The sequence below is a fragment of the Tympanuchus pallidicinctus genome, unplaced genomic scaffold (genome assembly GCF_026119805.1).
Source record: "Tympanuchus pallidicinctus isolate F22 unplaced genomic scaffold, pur_lepc_1.0 scaffold8, whole genome shotgun sequence".
Lineage (NCBI taxonomy): Eukaryota > Metazoa > Chordata > Aves > Galliformes > Phasianidae > Tympanuchus > Tympanuchus pallidicinctus.
The window spans coordinates 8183333-8203770 of NW_026294802.1; the positions used below are offsets into that span (position 1 = coordinate 8183333).

General features: G+C 37.7%; 1 protein-coding gene across 1 annotated transcript in view; it reads left to right on the plus strand.

Annotated features, from left to right (window-relative positions):
- The window catches only part of TRIM24 (tripartite motif containing 24), a 56018-nt gene extending 38059 nt beyond the window's left edge, over positions 1-17959 (plus strand). Inside the window, exons 9-19 of the mRNA XM_052667426.1 lie at positions 1894-2159; positions 3137-3301; positions 4825-5004; positions 6701-6839; positions 8002-8074; positions 9827-9995; positions 10770-11083; positions 13793-13925; positions 14863-14937; positions 16201-16350; positions 17194-17959. Coding sequence (XP_052523386.1) covers positions 1894-2159; positions 3137-3301; positions 4825-5004; positions 6701-6839; positions 8002-8074; positions 9827-9995; positions 10770-11083; positions 13793-13925; positions 14863-14937; positions 16201-16350; positions 17194-17403 — 1874 coding nt within the window. The 3' untranslated portion in view covers positions 17404-17959. The remainder of the gene's footprint in view (positions 1-1893; positions 2160-3136; positions 3302-4824; positions 5005-6700; positions 6840-8001; positions 8075-9826; positions 9996-10769; positions 11084-13792; positions 13926-14862; positions 14938-16200; positions 16351-17193) is intronic.
- Positions 17960-20438: the final 2479 nt, after the last annotated feature.

Below are 20438 nucleotides of genomic sequence, written 5' to 3' on the forward strand. Positions count from 1 at the left end.
CTCCATTTTGTAAGGCGCCTTTTTGTTTGTTTGAGCCATCAAACACTTTTTCAGTCTCACACAGCAGCATATGATATGGAGGATCCCTTTGGCCAGTTTGGGTCAGCTGTCCTGGCTGGGTCCCCTCCCTGCTCCTTGTACACTCCGAGCTCCTCATTGGCAGGGCAGCATGAGAAGCAGAATAATTCTTGACTGTGTAAGCACTGTTCAGTAACAAGTATATAATCCTTGTATTATTAAGTTATTTTCATCAAAAATCCAAAACACAGCACCAAACAAGCCTTTATGAAAAAGATCATCTCAGCTGAAACAAGGACAGTAAATAAATTACTCCAGGAATGGCTTGAATTCTAGTCAGGCTGCATGCTACTGACAGTGTGATGGCATCTGTGCACTAAGTATTTTGGAGGGTAATTAGAAAATGAAATATTTTTTAATTCCACAAGTTGCCTGCTTTATGGGAAATTAATTGCCTAAAGCTGTTATAGGCTTAATAAGGAGTATTACTCAATAGGTTGGTAAGGGTTTTCATTTTCATTAATATTTTTGTTAATGTTTCTGATGTGGTCGAAGCATAATTAAAGTGTATGCAACACTGAATTTACTAAGTGTTAATACAAAAACAGTGTGACTGATCTTAATTTTCTGTCCTGTTCTCCACTACAGTGTTTTGGCTAGCCTAGACTGATTCTGTGTGTGTGTGCACATCTTTTTTCCTTTACGTGCCTGGCTAAGGAACCAGAATGATGCTTTTTTCATAGTTGCTGGTCCTTGGGGTGAAAAATGGAATATATAATACACAATGCATTTCTTCCTTGTTTGGATAACCGTTTCAAAAATGAGCCAGGCTAGACTGCACAGGATCTGTAGAGATGTGCAGATATGGGGAGAGAAGTGGCAGAGGGTGAACCCAATCTTCACGCATGCTCAGTTAGCTTCTTACCTTGACTGCACAATACTTGCTTTTAGAAAAGTAGCTGATTCAAAGCAGAACTTCCCTAATCTACTTGATGCAAGGACTTTACAAAACTTCCTTTATCTGCTCTGTACAAGGACATAGATTCTTCCTGTTTTCTGAACAAACTACAGGACTATCCACTAACAGGACTTAGCAAGCTCAACAATATCACTTTTTTAAACTAAGTAACTCTTTTTTTTCCCCACCCCCCGTATAATCAGCATACTCTTCCCTTGACTGTAAAGCAAACTCAATTTTTGTTGAAATTCATCTTTCGTGGTTGTGGTTGTGGTAGCCAGCTTTTGACCCAAGAGCTTTTTAGAATTGCCCTGTTGGTCTCTTTGGGTAAAGCCTTTCAACCAGCATTAGTGTCTAGAAGTTTCCTCTCTAGTTACATTTCCTTCTAAATCAACAGAGAGGAAACATATCCTGGAGGCGCCATTACATCCTAAAATTGGTGGTTTGTGTATTATTTGCATATTTCATTGTGGTGATTCAGAGGCAAAAAAAACCAAAAAAAAACAAAAAAAACCCACAAAATTTTTAAGTATTATAATACTTAAAAATAAAAATACAAAAATACTTATTTTTTTTTTTTTCTAAATCAAATGATTGGATCACAACGCTCTCATCTCTATGAATGAAATTTTGTTTCCTTGCTCTTCTGGAGGGGCCAGGGCAGCTGTCTAGAATTCACCTCTTAGAGCATGCTGTAGCATAAGACAGTTTGCTAATATCTCCTTCTCTTTCATTATAAAATACAGCCATGTTTTTGCAGGGAAACAATATGAAGTGAGTACTTTGTCTCATGTTTACCCATCCTTTGCATTATAATAATTAATTATTGCCTCATGGTATCAAAAAATCTAAAACTGTAAAAATAGCATTTCTGCTAACTGCAGTATTTTAGTATTCATTTATGTTTTTTAAACCAGGTTCTCTGGTAATTGAAGATAAAGAAACCCCACCACACATGCCCAAGAACCCTGGGACAGAAACAAGTTTGCAGCCACCAAGCAGCTTACCTTCAAATCAGCTATCTAAGTTCCCAATGCAAATAAACTTGGCTCAGCTCCGTCTCCAGCACATGCAGCAACAAGTCATGGCTCAGAGACAGCAAGCTCAGCGCAGAGCAGGTCCAGTAGGTTTACCAAATCCAAGAATGCCAGGAAGTGTGCAGCAGCCTCCTGCTTCTCATCAGGTGAGCTGTGACAATTTCCAGAGAAGATTTTTCTTTCCCATATATGGTGGTTTCGCCCTGGTGGGCAGCTGAACTCCAGCACGACCACTCTCTCTACTCAAAGGAAGAAGGGAAACTGCATGAAAATGCTTTTGAAGGTATTGGGTCTGTCAGTGCTGGTCACTTTCAAGTACCACCTCCTCTAAAGATCATAGGAACAGTCAATCCCAAAATGCTGGAAGTTGTGTTTATGGGGAAGATTGGCTGGGCTGTGCAGGGATCTTCTTTTAGAGCTTAGGAGGAAAAAGAAGGTGTATGGTCACTGGACGTGAGGTTGGATGACATGGAAGGACTATGGAGATACTGTTCACCATTGTAGGGAGAAAATCTGTGTGGCCAAAGCTTAGAGTTGAAGCCTTAAGCAGCCTTTCACTGATGAGGGAGAAAGTGAAGAAATAGAAGAAAAAAGAAAAAACAGTGATGTTTAAGTATAGAATTTCAGGTTTTCATCTTTAGCTGGTGGTTATATCGAAGAGAACGTTTTCTTTACTGAGAATTGAATAGACATTCTATGCTTGACTGGCAGAATGTATGGTAATACTCAGCCTTTTATTGTAGAGAAAAATATACGACATGGTATGTGATGATATACAGTACTGAGCTATATATATTGAATTTCTTTCAAATGCTTATAAAATGAATCTGTCTTCTTTTTTTTTTTTTCTTTTTTTTTTTTTTTTTTGCATGATACTGTGATTGTCCTATATAACTTCCAAAGTTGAAATACTCTCACTAGCTGTTTCAGTGCATCTGCACTTGTTGTATCAGAGTAACTCAAAACCACATGCTAGGTCTTGTTTTTAGCATTAATTTTCGGGTAAATTAGGTGATACTCTTTGTTTGCATTAAATATAAGAGTTAAGTGCAGTAAAAAAAAAAAAATCTGGAACATTGAATCAGTATCATCTAACTTACAGAACTGTTTTTTCTTCATGCAGGCACCTCCACGTTTGATTCATTTTCAGAATCATAGCTCCAAGTCCAATGGTGCAGCTCCTCCTGCGCAACAGATGAGATTTCCCCAAAATCAGAGCCTACCAAGGCAAGCAATAAAGCTCAACCCATTGCAGATGGCATTCTTGGCACAGCAAGCTATGAAGCAGGTAGAGTTTCTTTCCCATTTCACTTACTGTGTAAAAATAAAGCATCAAATGTGCTTTATATCATCATTTATGTTATGTTTCAAGAGTAATTTTCAATTGGAACAGAGAACGCTTTCTTCTCTGTGACAAGATATCCACAGTTTTCTTAATGAGAACTGTCAAGTTTCTTTCATTCTGACGGTTCTAAGCAGCTGAACTGTTACAGAAGTGAGCCACTGTGTGTAATACGTAGATGTTTCATTAAGTTATTTGCTATTACTGTGCTTTCTGGCCACTTACGTATGTGAGCATGTAGTCTACACACCACAGTGAATAAACAGATGGGCAAATCCTCCTGTTCATCTTAATGTTAGTGACTTTACTACCAGGTAAAAGCTTGATTAAAAAGTTGTAGCTGCCAGCATCTCTGGAGTATGCCAAACCTTACTGATTTAAAAAAAAAAAAAAAAAAAAAAAAGCCCCACAGTCAGGTGACCTTTGCTGAGTAAAAATGGTTGATGCCCACCTGATCAACAGTTGAACTAGGGCAGGAACGAATACTTCAGAAGCTTTCTGTCTATTTGCGAAGCCAAGTCCTTATTAAAAAGTACATTAATGTGTTCTTTGGTATTTTAAAGGAAAGAGGGCATCATATTTCCAGAGACAAGCAGGGTAGAATCAAATGAATCTGTTCTACCACCTGAAAAGTGGAGTAGTACCATTAATGTCTGCAATGCTTATGAAGTCAGAGAACTAATTTTAACTGAATTGAAGAGGGCTGCATGATATCGCAGAGAATCTGTAACAAGAACTATATCAGTTCCATTTGAGCATTTCAAAAGAAGATTGACCTGTCTGCAGGCCTTTCTTTCAAGTATTTTTATTATCTATTAGCATCTTTCTCAAAGCAGAAACCAGGGAATAGAGTGACTGACCAAAGGAATTGAGCAGAATCAAATTTTGCCTAGAGTTGCCATGAAATTCCATTTCACTTCTTGAAAACTGCATATGTCTAAATGAGAATTAAATTTAATTTGACTTGACTGTACGCTTTATATCATGGTGTTAAATGTATAGGTAGGTGGAAATCTATTCAGCATTTCAAATTCTTAATCACCTTAAGTTGTTAAAGAGAGCATTAAATTATTGATTGCATCCAAGTACAATGTAGATATTTAATAGAAGCACTGGATAGCTGTATATTCATCATATTATAATGCTTTAATTTCACTAAAATCATTACTTTCCTCCTACAATGCTGTCAGTGCAGCATGAAATATTAATAGATACTCAACATCTTTGAATTTAGGAATTCACATTCATTTCTTCTTTTCATGGCTTTTAAACACTTGTCATCTTTCCTCATCTTGTAATACTGGTTGTTGAAATTAGATAACTTCAGAGTAAATTGGGATTTTAAATTTGAATTCAACTTGCTGTACTAGATTGCTTGTTTAGCTGATGAGTTAGAGCAAGGACATGTAGTGTATGTATTCTGTAGAGAGAAAAATACTGACTTGTGGATTATCATCTTATCTTTTTAGTGGCAGGTCGGTAATGGACAAAGTTCAACTGCCGTTTCAACAGCAAGCAGCATAACTTCTACTCCATCCAGCCCCACAGTCACTAGTGCTGCAGGATGTGATGGGAAGACATACGGTCCTCCTGTGATAGATTTGAGTTCTCCAGTGGGTAGTTCCTACAATCTGCCATCTCTTCCTGATGTAAGTGTACCATCCATACCAATCTTCTACAGATTCTATTTTGAAGCATGCTTTAATGGTTTTGAAAAGTAGAAATTCTTTTTGTTTTGAAATTCTTCTGCTGGTTATCAAAATGAGATAATTCCAGAAAGCGATGCAAGATTGCCTACACATTTTTGGCAATATTCAGCACTGTTTTTGGGAAACAGCCATTAAGAATGCTAAGAAAAATAAAATTCCATGTTCTAACAGTAATTGGGCTTGTTTATGTGCTTGCTTCATATTGCAGTCTTTACCACCATCCACTGCTCAATGAATTCATTATAACTCGTTGAAAGTGCTATTGTGGGTGGTTATTGTTGATGTAGTGGAGTCAAATTTTCCTTATAGTACTTCCTTTTGGTACTTCTTTCCTTCATACTACCTCTAACATGCATGTGAGCAGGCGTTGGAGGAGTATCGTAAGTTCTTCATTTTTCTTCTGATTGGTCCTTATTTGTTAGAAGTCTATATTAGATGTTGAGCTTTGTTTGGTTGATTTTCTTCTTGATTTTTTTCTTTCTTTCTGCTGAGCCTATATATGTTTATAGAGACCTGAAACGTCACAGTTTTCAAATCATAACTTACTGTTTCTCTCCTGTCTTTTGATCTCCCCAAAAAACTCTTAGATAAAAATGTTGGTTTTTTAAAAAAATAAGAATACATTGATATTACAGTGTCTGTGAGTAAAAAGGTAGAGTGCACAACACAGTCATAAAACTACAGAATCTGAGACATTTCAGCACACTGATTTTTGTGCACGCCACTGTTAGAAACTCTTCTGCTTGCACGTGGTTAAGTTTGTATTATGAAGATGTGTTGCTGAAATCACTGCATGTATGCTGACCTAGCAGAGACTTCTGCATCCAATGCTTAGAAGTGTAGCATGTAAAGAGAAATTTCAGTGGCCAATGGAGTTGCTACCTGTAGATTTGTTACTTGGCTGGATAGTTGAGAAAACTGACACCAGAGTGACCTGTTTTCTGATCAAACATGATCTCACGTATTATTAAACAAACAAAACAAATCCAGCATCTAACTAACATCTCAAAATGTTATCTCTCTTTACCAAATCAGGATATATAGTTCATACAGAAAGCTAGACTGATAAATTTGCAGTTCCTAAAAGAAAGTTTTGCTGTCTGGCCTGGACCACGAATAAAAAGAACAAATGTCTTGTTGTCTGTGTTTTGAGTGAATATGTGTGCCTCCTACCCAGAAGATTTGTGAGGCAGATGGAATTAAGTGTCTTTTGAGGTTCTTCCAGTTCCATTCAAAATTAATGGTTTGGGGAGAGTTTGTCTATTGCTTATTGCTTATTGGTTTTAGATTATGTAATGTAAACGTGTTGAAAGAGGGGGAAGAGAAAAAATTTCATATCCTCTTCAGTGTATGAAAGCTATGTGTCTGATGTAAGCTATCTCAATAGATGATGGGGAAAAAAAGGCACTTCTATAATCACTTCAGCATAAACTAATGATGTGGAACACTGGGTTTGGCCATTTCTCTCTTTAGAGAAAATGAAATGACCTGTTTTAAAGTAACCACTTTACTTTTAGTTTTTGGTTGGCCAAAGTTAGATGGTCTTCATCTCAGTCTTCATCTCCAAAACAGAAAGTATGGCAGAGGCATTGTATTTTAACTTTTAACTGCTTTTCCTCTGTTAACCATCTTGTAGATTGATTGTTCAGGAAACATCACACTGGATACTGTTGCGAGGAAGGATGATGTCACTGCAGAGCAGAACCACCCAAAGCCCCCTTCAAACAGAACTGTGCAGTCACCAAATTCATCGGTACCATCACCAGGCATTTCAGGTAATTGGACTGTGATATGATTTTCTATTTAAGTAGCGTAATGGTAGAATGTAACATGGCAACGTTAACATGGATATCAGAATGAGTTGCTTCTATTTTATATCGACAGTAAGAAATATTAAAGGCAAAGAGGTAGAAAGCCTAGTAAGAGGTAAAGTTGAGACTGTTTTAGCACTGTGAACAAAGTTGGCAGACTTTTAAAACATAAGTAAATGTAAATACATAGTAGACACAAGAAAACTGCAAATGCAAGTGTATCCGTGGAAAACTCCAGGTATACCAGATAACATCCTAGAAGCTTTAGTAAGAGACAAGTATTTGATAAAGCAAGATAGTATGTAACAGGAGACAGTGGCTGCAAGTGGTCACTCGTGAAACTCAATTTGAACATTACAAAATCTTTTTTACCAGCAGAGTAATGTAGTACTGACAGAAATTGACCAGAAAGGTTATTGGTATAGGTAGCTAAATCTGGTAGAATTGGAAGACCCAGGGAATTCCTGACACCATGCCTGGTAGAATCAGTGGCTGCTCCTTACTCTTACCTTATAGGCCATTTCCTGATTTGGCCTGTAGTGAGGCTCTGTGAGCATGAATTCCCAGTATGTTCTTACTTGATGTTCATACACTTGGACAGACTAGCTCAGAAAGGAGGACATTGAGTACAGATGCTCTCATAAACAGAGACAGTGCAAACAGCCTGATACTTTTGCTCAGGAAAATTACCCTTCACAAGTCTTTTCCTGTCTGACCCCCAGAAGCTTTGGAGGGATCTCTCTCATATCTGCACCCTGTCCTGAGTCCTCATATTACTGACCAGCTAATATGGCTTGAAGTTTTATAGTAAATCACAGAAATAGAAGCTAGAAATAGACTTTAATAAGGTAAGACACAACAAACTGCAGTGATCAGGTGCAGGCATCAACCAGGCAAAGGTACCAAATCATCAGCCTGCATACAAGCAGTGGGGTTCTACAAATAGTTCTTTCCTTTACTCTATTATTCTTTTCTTGTTCTCTCATGATTTTGTACTAAATGAGATATCAATTAAGTAAATAACAAGGCAAGAGGAATTTGAACAAAGGCCTACATACTTCTCCAAATAATGGATCAGACTTGTCATAGATATACGTTACATTCTAATCTGATTCTTTTGTCCTAGGAGGTGTCAGTGTAACAAACATACATCCTCCAATACGTTCACCCAGTGCCTCCAGTGTTGGGAGCAGAGAGAGGTAAGGAAGGTGTGGGAGAGAAAGAATGTATGACTTCCACATCCATAGAACATGCCTCAGACTCTTCCATCGTTAGTGCAGAGAGATGTTAATGTACTTAAGCTTCTCTCATAACAGGTATGGCAGCTATTATAGTACTTAGAGCAGTCTGAAAGTATGAGGGCTGCTCTGAAAGTAAGATCTCCTGTGTTATTCTGTTGGCCCAATATGTCAGAGGCATGGTGGTATGGCAATAGTGGTTGAACCTTCCCACCAGTATTCCATTGTGTTTTGTTGCCATGCGAGAGATGGCAGCAGAGGGGCACTCTGACACAATGGTCTGACATGCAAGTGCATATAAAGCAAAGGTGTGGCACTGAATTCCTCCATGTTGAAAAAAATGGCACCTAATGACATTCAGTGATGAACGTTTATGAAGACCAAACAGTGGATGTGAGTACAGTCAGGTGGTGGGTAGTGTGCTCTACAGTTCGTAGCTGAGAATTTGCTCTATCAGAAAGTGTTATTTTGCTCTTTGTATCTGTTGTAGTTTTCATGGAAATAAATAGGAGGCATCACATTAAGAGCAATCTCTGAATTTCATTTGTAGTGTTTTGATAGCACATCTAATAATGTATCAACCCTGTGAATGATATATAGATTGATATTACTAAAAGAATGGTGTTTTAAATTCAAAAAGTCAGCTAAAGGAACTGATTGTGTGCTAGAATTTCCCTGTAGAACTATAAATGAGTTCAGATTTAAGGAACTGATGTTACAAAGTAATTACTAAGAATTTTCTGGTACTAAAGAGTTAGTTAAATGAGCACTAGATGTCTACTGAGAGTCTAGAAAAAAATGTTTTTATTCCTTAGTGATGGAATATAAATGAACAAATAGGCTTGAGACAATGTTGTTGAAGACAGCAGCTCCATTAGCATGTTCCAATAAATTAGAGAACACATCCGACATGAGATTAATTTTTCATGCAGAGAGGAATCAGATGACATTGATCCTACTTGAACTGAAAATGAAATTGCTTTTTTAAAATATACAGTATATTTTGCTCTATCCTTTTACGTAGCAAATATTTTGAAGGACTCAAAATGTACAAATATGAGAGCTATTTAAATGCTTTTCAGAAAAGTCTATTACTTTAAAATATGTTTCTATCTGCTGTTATTTGAATTCATTTGTTAGATATCAAATTATTATACAATAAAAAAAACAGCAGGCTGGTATTTTTTAATTTGATTATCCACTCTCTTTCTACTATGACTAACTGTGTGAACAAAAACAGAGTCCACTGTGTGCTTTATCTCGCTTATCTGCTCCTGTGCTTTACAATGATGAGTTCAGCTCCGGAGACACACTTCCCTTCCCCAAGACATACCTGCATCTCCTCCAAGGTGGGATGATGCTCAGTGAAAGTGCTTTTGTGACTGACCTAAAAGAGGCAGAGATCATTTGCAAGCCTTTTACTAACAGGAAGTAAAGTTGGAAGTAATTCTGTAGTTCTGAAACCAAGCTATTACAAGTTTTCCGTTTTTGTAATGTCACTTCAAAACACACAAAAAAATGAACTTGGATGTTGTATTCTATAAAATTAGTACTGCACTGCTCATAGCTCAAAGAAGCAAAATGGATTAGCATTCAGAAGTCTCAGAAGGCATCAACATACAATAAGTTTTCAGTTTTGACTTTGTATTTCCTGTTTTTTGGTTTTGGTTTTTTTTTTTTTTTTTTTTTTTTGCCTTTTTCTGTCATTTACAGTTCTAGCTCTTCCAGCCGGCCGCCGGGAGCTGATTCTACACACAAAGTCCCAGTTGTTATGTTGGAGCCTATCAGAATTAAGCAGGAGTCAAGTACACCAAATGAGAACTTTGATTTCCCAATTGTTATTGTGAAGCAAGAAGCAGAGGAGGAATCCCGGCCTCGGAATGTAATAAAAATCACCTTTGCCTTTGGAGGGTGTTTTGTGTTACGGGGAATAAAATAATTTACATATGTTTTGTTGGAGGCTTTTTTCAGAAAAGAACTGAAAAGCTGAAGGTAGTGATTTAAAATGAAGAAGGAAAACTCGGCATCAAACTGTTTCTTTCACTAGAGTAGTTAGCTGGTGCACTCAAACTGTTATCTGTTGAAAACCTGGGAAAGCAGGAAATAGCTTACAAATGCAAATTTCTTTACTAGGAAAGTGGTGAGGTGCTGGAACAGGCTGCCCAGAGAGGCTGTGGATGCCCCGTCCCTGGAGTGTTCGAGGCCAAGTTGAATGAGGCCCTGGGCAGCCTGGTCTGGTATTAAATGGGGAGGTTGGTGGCCCTGCGTGTGGCAGGGAGGTTGGAGATTCGTGATCCTTGAGGTCCTTTCCAACCCTGGCCTTTCTGTGATTCTGTGATAATACAAACATCGAATTTTCATGTGGTGTTAAGAAGTTCTTCTAATCATAGTGTAGTAATAAGGTTGCTAGACTTTGGGGTGTCAAAAATTTGTTTTATTAGTGGAGTGGTATTTAAAATGCCAGAAATGCCTCTCATAGCTAATTTCTCGTGGTTATGTACTTGATGTTATAGAACAGTTGTAATTTTTGCATACATGTTATATGTTGTATGGCTGCCTGCATATGAGTGTGCTATTCTGGTCAGTTTAGTCATTGCTGGGGACACCTAAATTCAAATAAGCAGTATAATCAAATTTCCCTTGTTTCTTCTTACAGACCAGCTTTTCAAGAAGCATACTGACTTCATTGCTGTTAGATGGTAATCATAACTCAACTTCTGATGAAGCTGTTTTAAGAACAGATGCCCCAGACAGCACAGATGATCGGCCAAGGGTACTGCAAGAGAATACAACCAGTGCCAAGATAGGATGGATGGGCCCCTCACACACTGGAGAGGGCAGAAAAGAGGACGATCCCAATGAAGACTGGTGTGCAGTATGTCAAAATGGTGGGGAGCTCCTTTGCTGTGAGAAATGTCCCAAAGTATTCCATCTTTCCTGTCATGTCCCTTCATTGATGAACTTTCCAAGGTAATTAAGATCCCTTTAATTTCAACTAAACTTGCATTAAGAGATGTGAGTTCTGCATTGTGAAACTCTGTAGAAGTTTGAGCCTCAAAGGAATCTCTCATCTTTGAAGTCTTGAAGTCTGCAGCTTTATTAATTGGTGAAAACTGGAATTTGCATTGAAACTTCAATTTAACTTAATTGCAGCCACGAAATCTGTAATAAAACTTTTCAGTTGTTTGGCAATCACTTACATCTAGGGCACCCATTATTATTAGCTGTGGTCTTATAAGTGGGCCTTGAAATTACTGGTCTATCATAGAATCTTTTAAGGGCAACAGGAAAAATTGTGTTAAATATATCATTTACTATAATGCTAAATATGGCTACGATCCAAGCATGGGATGTAGTGCCTGACATCTTCTAGTAACATTGCACTCTGTGTTGAAATAAGCAGTAGGGTTTCTTGAGTGGACGATAGAAAACAACTCTTGGCTCCTTGAGTTTCAAAATTCGGTCTTACATAAGATATCATTATAAACATTACTGACATTTCCTTCTTGAGTTTGTGTCTTTGATAGGATAAATAGCATTTTGCAATGTTGCAGCTTGGAAATGCCATGCAATAAGTTTATTAAAGGACAGGACATCTGTCATAACATGCTCACTGTTTAATGCTTTTATGTAAATATTGGGTTTTCTTCTTAAATACCAGCACAGTTTGCTGGGATAAAACATTTGGATAACAAGTTTGGTTTGTATGCTGCTCATCTCTGCTTATGTGCATATTTCTACAAGCATGTCTTCTAAGTGTCTCTAAAATTGGCACATAAAAATGTTTCTCTTACCTTGTGAAACTTCAAATTATAGGGCTTTTTCTTTAAATAAAATGATGTTATATTGCAGCTTTGTGCCGTAAGCAAAACTCGGCAAAGTTACAGTATGCACTTAAGCTAATAAACATTTGTGCCTCTCTGGAAGGAAGAAAAAAATCTGTGAGGATGTAGGTAGGCAGATTACTACTTATTCACAAGACTTTGCTTCTATTAAAATAAAAGCTTCGAAAATAGATCTTTAAGTTCTCATTTTCACTGGATTGTTCAATGGAAAATGGGAATGTCTAGGGCACAACAGAGCCAGAAACAACTTTTCTGAGAAGTGTTCAGTTTTGTAAAGGTGCATATTAATGCAAGTGCACTATGTTCCTGGACTTCAGAACCATAGTTAGCTTAAATTTCCTCCTGGCTTCAGAATGTATCACGTTTTTGTTCTCATCTTCATGGTGTTTTGTTTGTTTATTTTGGTTTGGTTTTGGTTTGTGTGTTGTTTTTTTTTGTTTTTTTTCCTGTAGCAATGGACTAGTTGACAAACGTTGGTCTCTAACCATTCTTCAAAAGCACACACAAAAAAATCCTTAATTATTACTTCAGTGGTCTCAACAACTTCTTTCGTGATTGCTTTCTGTTCTTGCTTTGGGTAGACAGAACCCTTTCCCCTGTAGATTCACAAGGTCACTGCATCTTTTCTTTCCTTCGCTGTAGACCGTTGTACTTTCCCTTACTCTCATATATTTGAATGTGCCTTTCCTCCATCTTCTGCCTTTCCTATATTGTGAGATCTTCAGGTCATGACTTTTATCTATTTTTGTCTGTGTCACGTAACACCTTTGATGCTGGTCCATGCACAGAAATGTCAGTATCGTGTAAATAGCTTGTTAAGCTGAACTGTTTGAAAGTTAAGTCTCTTTGAAAGGAATCACTCATTATTCATTACCATATGTTAAAACTAGCAGAGGATGGAAATCTTTGAATTACTCTGAGAACCAGTAAGACAGGCTTGTTTTATTAACTTTGAAAATCTCTGCTTTACTATCAAAATGCAGTGAAAGCTGCTGTGGAAACTGATTTTCATTTGTGAAGATTTTATTGTAAGATTTTGGAGTAAATGCATGCAGTTGGCTTCCATGAACAGGTACTGCTGAATTGTGTCTGCTATTTGAAGTACAACTCAGCCCTCTTGTGGTTATCTGCAGGGGTGCAAGTTCCCCAGAAGTCTTTACTATTCATAGCTTTTCTAAAACCTGCAGAAGCTCACAAATTGAATGAAAGTCGATAAATGTAGTCAGCTTCCAGAACTTACTTGGTCTTCTACTTCTTCCTTTGTCAATTAAATCTACAGGGTTTTCCTAGATAAAATGTGGAACAGCTCAAAAAAATCTTGTCCAGAGTTATCTGTATAGAGCAGAAATATCTTGCAGTCAAGCATGTAAAGAAAAAATACCGTTTCTGCTATGTAACTCTAACACTTTTCCTTCTCTTGGACCAATGTCTGCAAATGAATCCTTCATTCTCTCTGTAGCTAGGAAGCAGAGCTCTTAATGCTTCAGTTGAATTCTATGAGGTCAAGAGAGAAGTTTTAACACTAACCAAAGTGGTCACTGTTGGTCTGCTATGACCAGCCGTTTTCCTACTGTAAAACCACTAATAATACCAGTGCCATTAAAAGGAAAGAAAGTTCTAAGGAAACATTTTTGCCAGCAGTGCCTGTCTCTGCTTTTTGTAGTTTTAACAGGCAAACAAAAAAAATAGCAAATAAACAAAAGCAACAAAACAAGGCATGGCGCAGCAAAAATACCAACCCATATGTGAAGAACTTCTCCAGAAGTCTGTGGAAAGTTTTCTGTCAAGAATGTGCTTCTTCACTGAGGTTAATATATCTGTCTGTCTTGTTTAGTGGAGAGTGGATTTGTACGTTCTGTCGGGATTTGTCTAAGCCAGAAGTTGAATATGATTGTGATAAACCAACTCACAACCCTGAAAAAAGAAAACTGGAAGACACTGTGGGCTTGGCACCAATAGACCGTAGGGTAAGGATGAGTCCTGTTGTTTCTTTTACTAATAAATGTATGCATTAAAAAAAAAAAAAGGTAGTAAAATGGAGAAGTATCTTTCTCAGTAGACTCTGAGATGTTAGCAGCCTTCATATAGAAATGCTGAGCACCACATTCTGAAAGACTGAGAAGTGGTTGTCCCATGCTGTGGACTGGGAATGTGTTCTAGGAATTACCAAGCACTGTTTCCAACATTGACCTCATACACAGTGACCTTGCCTTGAGAAATTTTTTTTCTTTCTTTCTGCTTTCCAGATTTAGTATAGATTGCCTCTGACTATATTTGGGGGCATAGTCTACATATGGAGCTGTTATTTGTATTTGATACACTCTAAAAGGGAATAACTTACTGTGTTAGTATTTGGCTTTAAATGCAAATTATAATTCCCATAAATACCCCGGTGGAGGATCATCAAGCATAAAATCAGAAAAACTATTTTCTGAATCTCTTTCAAGGTTCAAAATTCCATTCAGTATGCTCAGGTACACAGAACTGATTTCTCCCCACTGCTAACAAAAAGCACAGTGGGCTTTGCACAGAGCAGCTATGCACCAATCAGGAAAAATATTACTTATTTCTCTGAATGTTTATAATAAACTAACAGCTACATATGCTATTTCTACCCCATTGAATGTTTGTTGCACTTGGCAAATGCTAAATAATACTATTAGTAACTGCATGAAGTTTGTAACGTATTTGAGCGTTAATAAAAATACGGAGTATCTATTGCAGAGAATGAATGCTGTAGACCATTAGTTATGACAGGCTTGTTTCCAAATACAGTTTCTGTGCTCACTTTTTCTGCTTAGAAGACTGGAGGAGTACTGAGCATCTGTTTGGTGTTTTATATAGTCATTATTTTAGAATAGATTTTATAGCTTTTTATTTGTGTATCTGTTTTTCTTGACACAGAAGTGTGAAAGACTGCTGCTATACCTCTACTGTCATGAAATGAGTCTTGCTTTTCAGGATCCAGTTCCTCCTACAGTATGTACTCTACTCCTTTGCATTTTCTATTAATCAGTTGCGTAATTGGCACGGTCCTAATGGCATTGTTATGCTCATGATCAGAAGTCAAGTTTTGTGGACATGAAGTGTATTGAATGTATTTTATTAAAACTGTCTGAAGGGCAGTTGGACAGCTCTGGCACAGTCTGCATGGAGAAGCTGTGGATGTCCCATCCCTGGAGATGTTCAGGGCCAGGTTTGCTGGGGCCCTGGGCAGCCTGAGCTGGTGCCTGATGTAGAGGTTTGGTAACTCTGTCAGCTGCAGCGGGGTTGGATGATGTTAGAGTTCCCTTTCAGCCTGAGCCATTCTAAGATTCTATGAAAGATGAAGCACTGGATTGGAAGGAAGTTAATAGCAAAATTTCCCAATAACTGTTTTGTCTTACTTTGAGAAGTACTTCAAAAATAGACACAAGAAATATATTTAACACTGTCAGCTGTTTTCACAATGCTGAGTGTTATCACTAAAAAATGAATTGGGAGACATATTTATTTCTTAAAAAAGTATCTGATTTTGAAGATTGTAGTCTTGCTTAGAAGCAGAATTCCTTATTATTAGCTGTAAGTTTATGAATTTAAAATGCTAAAAACAACTTGAGTTCATCAGACAGTGGAATAAAAAAGCAAACTGTAGTTCAAGGATGCACAGTAATGCTACTAGTGTGGTCCAATGAACGTGCCTCTTTTATGCTCCTCAAGACATGTCAATGGAAAAAGATTTCATCAATAAGTAATAATGCCCCAATGCATCCTTCTTATTCCATTTGAGTAAGAAAGTACATCTGAAATGCCAAAATAATTCTCTGTAGTTTACCACCATTTCTAAGGATATATTTCATCACTGAATGGCTCTTTAAGCAATACATTTACTGCTTCTGAATGGGTTGCCAGATTTGTTATATGACAGTCTTGAGAGTGAGATTTAATGGATGGTTCACCTGACATATAATGTCAACATCACTTGCTTTATTCTATGTAGTAAATGCAGTTGGTTTTATTATTTATTTTGCTTTTCTTTTAAAAGAGATGTTGGGAGAGGTGTATGTATTTTAGCCAGTAAAACTAGCATGTGTCACTGCTACTCCAGTAACTGTATTTGTAAAAGGTACCGTTTTTGTATGTTAGAATCATATTTCAAAAGATGAGGCTACATTTTCCCCTCTCCCTCAGATGTAAAGGTTTGTAAAAACAACATGTAACGAGCGTGAGTGCGTTATGGTAAAACTTTTCATCTTTGTTTAGGTTCCTGATTACTACAAAATAATCAAAAAGCCTATGGACTTGTCAACCATCAAGAATAGACTTCAAGTGAACGATTCGTTCTACACAAAGCCAGAAGATTTTGTGGCTGACTTCAGACTGATTTTCCAAAACTGTGCTGAATTTAATGAGGTTAGAGAAGTAGACACTTTATCTATTTTTGTAGGCTTAGATACTTTCAGGAAAACTACAGTGGGGTTAGAATTTACTTATTTAATTAAATTACATTGATGATAAGAGCCCAGAGAAAATGTAGATCACATTTAAGACTACATTGGTGTTAGATGAGTATGCAAATGAGATCCTTCTATTGAAGGGAGGAGAGCTGTAACAAACATGCTAACTGAAATGGCAGGAAAACAGGTAAGGAGAAAATGATTGTTCATCATAGATATTAGTGGTGAGCATTTGATTGAAAACTTGGTTTAATCCTTATTGCATTGTATCTGAAATTCGTTGGAATTTTTGTTCTCAGAAGTCTTACCCTTATTTACTCTGACACTAAATGACTTAGACTGTTGTCTAAACCCTCACTGTTTGTAAGGAAACATTTGCTGAAAAGGGGGTGCAGATACTGAGTGGACAAAAAGAGAGAGAATTGACAATGAAAACTAGGTTTCTCTAAGTGTCTTCACTTAGGTTCTCATCCAGGGCAGTTGCTGGGTATACTTACTGCTATGGTGACCTTCCCTTCAGGAGATAGGTCAGCCATGGTGGGTATGAATGACTTCAGGACTGCCTGGTCTTCTGAGATGCAGTCATTATCCATTACTAGTAATATTTTTGCCATAATTAGAGCTAGGTCTGTAACCTAGAAAAATTGCAGCATTTCGTGTAGCCGTTCTCTTAGCAGCCTTGAGACATACCTATATATATTCTCAATGCTGTTTGACTTTTGTAGCTTGTAAGAGCACCTGAAGAACACGAATATAAAGCTGTTTCATGATGTGTTGATGTTGTTAATTCACCCAACAGCCCGATTCAGAAGTGGCTGATGCCGGCATGAAGCTTGAAGCATACTTTGAAGAACTACTAAAGAGCCTTTATCCTGGGAGGAAGTTCCCTGTACAATCTAACTGCCAGAGTGAAAAAGATAATGCAGAACTTAGTGATGACTCAGAGGATGACATTGTACAGCCTCAGAAAAAACGTCTCAAAGGAGAAGACCGTCAGTTGCTTAAATGAGTCGCATGTGGAACGTTTTTTAAAAACTAAGGGTATTTATCACTGACAGTTGTTGCAAGGGGAAGAGTCGTGACTGCTTTGACCTGGAGGTCTGTGGACATTTACTTGACTTTCTACCCCTTATCTGAAACACAATTCCAGGGGAGATCCAGAGCTGCAGAGAGCTTCCTTGAAGTTCCAAGTTTGCAGCATACTCCTGGAACCGCGCAGAAACTGCGATTTGTATGGGATGACAGCTGTTTAACTTTACTTTGAAGAAGAAAAGAAGTTTGTATAGAACTGAACTTTAAGATGTTACATAGGTTCAACATGGTTTTCTGAGTTTGAAGAAAATGTGATCTCACCAGACATTTAATTTTACCAAAGGCATGTGGCTGGCCATGATTTGGTTTCTTTGTACTGTATTTAACATAAGCCATGAAAACAGATGTTGTAATATTGTTGTCTTGCAATACTGACTGATACAATGAAAGTGTAGTTGCCCCTAAAGAAGTTATTGGTTAATTTTAAAATGTGAGGGAGAGCATATTAAAAATAACTTAAAGAAAAAAAGGAATTTGAGAGTTTTTAATAGAGAAAGGAAAGGACGTGGTGCTTTGTTTTGTGTACCACTTTCCCACAGTCAGCAAGAAACAGTGCTATTCCTATACACTATGTTGTTTAAAAGGTGCCTCACAAGTTTGATGGACTTCTGTTTAATGGACTTCAATGTTAGAGGGGAAGACTCAAGGGAAAGAGCATTTGTTTGCAACTATCAAGCTTTTTGGTAAGCTTAGGGGGGAAAGAAAAGTGTCTTTTCTGTCCACAAGATCTTACTGTTTTTCCAAATTTCTAAATATTATTGTGGGAATGCAGCCAGTGTTAAATAAACAAGTGTAAAGGAGAGGGGAGGGCTTTAGGAAAAAAAAAAGATACAGTTCCTTGAACCTTCATCTGTCCTTGTTAAAATCACCAGAAACTAAAGACAAACGATGTTGGGATTTACTTTTTTTTTCTGCTTTCCATAAGTGCTGATAACAATGTAGATGGCTGTTTCTGCATTCAGCAATGGCAGATTGAAAGTACCTGTCTATGATTGCCTCAGCTATTGGTTTATACTCTTCACGTATGTCATCTGAAGTGAAAGCTGTCTTTTTTTTAGGTAGAGCAGACAATCTCTTGGATAAATTGAGCTGATTTGCACCAGAGTTTTGCAGATGGATTTATGAAGACATCTGTGTTTACACAGACCTGCTTTTTACTTGTTATGTAGCACTAATATGGGGGCTACGGATAGATCCTCGCAAGCCTAAACAGAAGTGCTGCTTGTTCTTCCCTGCTGTGTACATATACCCTCAGCAAAAGGGCACATCTTCTTCTTTTACCTTCTGAAGCTGTTCACCTGCCTTTATCCTAGAGAGGCCCTGCATATTTAAATGCTGTGGACATTTCAAAAGAACACTCAGCTGTGCTTGCAGCTGGCCTTTGACGGTCAATACAGCTTTTGAAGTGCTGTGATGGTTTGACTGGGTGTTGAGCTTCCTAGAGTAACTATTAATTTATCCTTTTAAAATTATTATTTTTAATTGCCTGAAGGGAGTTGCTTGCAGCAGGAGCTCTACCACCCCAGAGTTCCAGGAAAAAACGAGAAGTGAAAGTGAAGGAGCTGAACAGGATGGTGAAGGAGACCATTTTAACATAACAGGCACAACACTGTGCTGCAGAAGCACAGAGTTAAGAAATGAGAGGCTCTGTCACTGCAGCATCTAATGGGTATCTAGGACTTCTGTAACAAGTCAAGTTAGCTATGCTTCCAGAGAAAGCTGATGAATGTTTCTCTAGACCTGAAGCTGCAAGCAGAAGTTTCATAGGATGCTTGGTGCAGTTAGAGGTGAAGTTTGACATCTATGTAGCTTCATCTACAAGTTGTTCTCTCAGTGAGAGATACTGGAGAGGAAAGTTAATGTACTCTTGCAGTCCAGTTGCTGCTTTCTCTTTCTTTTGATTCTCCCCTCATAACAGTGAAAACTTTTTGAAATAATTGTACAGCAACAGTGGAACAAATTGAAAATAGTTTATTCAGAAAGAACCCCCCCCTCACAAGTCACAGTATGTTTTGTTGGGGAATGTGGTTAAGAGTGTAAGACTATTCTGCAGTCTGTTTTTCATTTGGACATTTTTCTTCTAGTACTGCAACAGTTCATAGAATCTGCAGCACTATAGATCAAAACAGACATCTCCCGTGATGGAGGTGGGACAGAAGCTAAAAGGAATTACCTTACATCAGTCCATTTCCTGTTGTCATTGAGAACCAGTTGTGTATACATAGGAAAAATGTAAAAAGGGAAAGGGAAAAAAAAAAAAAAGACTTGTTTTACACAGTTCTTTACTAGATTGGAGGAAGAGATTGTGATAAACAATGCAGGTGCCACTTGTCCAATAAGTCAGTAATACTGATGGCCAGCCAATGACTTGGCTGAGTCTTGCATCAACTGTGGAGACATGGAAGCTGACAATTGAAACGGTTAGATTTGAATGGGCAAGTGATGTGTGTGCTTTAAGATGGCAAGCCAGAGTAAACAAGATGGATCAGGATAGCTCTGTCAGCCTGCGGCATCACAAATGCCTCAGTACAGAAAGTGATTAAAACAGGTCACCAAAGAACTTCAATTTGCTAACCTGTTCACCAGATGCTTCCTGAGAACCTCATTTGGATGCTACCATCAGGCACAAGGACAAGACAACTTTTTCAGTGATCTGTTTGATCTTGTCTCTGTTTAAATAATCCGTGGGGAAAAAATCTGACTCAGCTTTCATCTTGTGGTTTTAAATGTCACCCTAAGGACCTTCTGAAATTACCACTGCAGTGACATTTGAGATGTTAAACTTAGCTTTTGATGCAGGTGAGATAATAGCATTCCTCAAACGTTTGTTCTTTTGTTTTTTAAAAGTAAGTACTGCATCCTCCTAAGCTGCTATGGCAAAAATCCTGTTGTCCTTGTGTATTTTTTTCTTCTTTGTCCATTTAATCAATTAGGGATGATGTTTTTCATTCC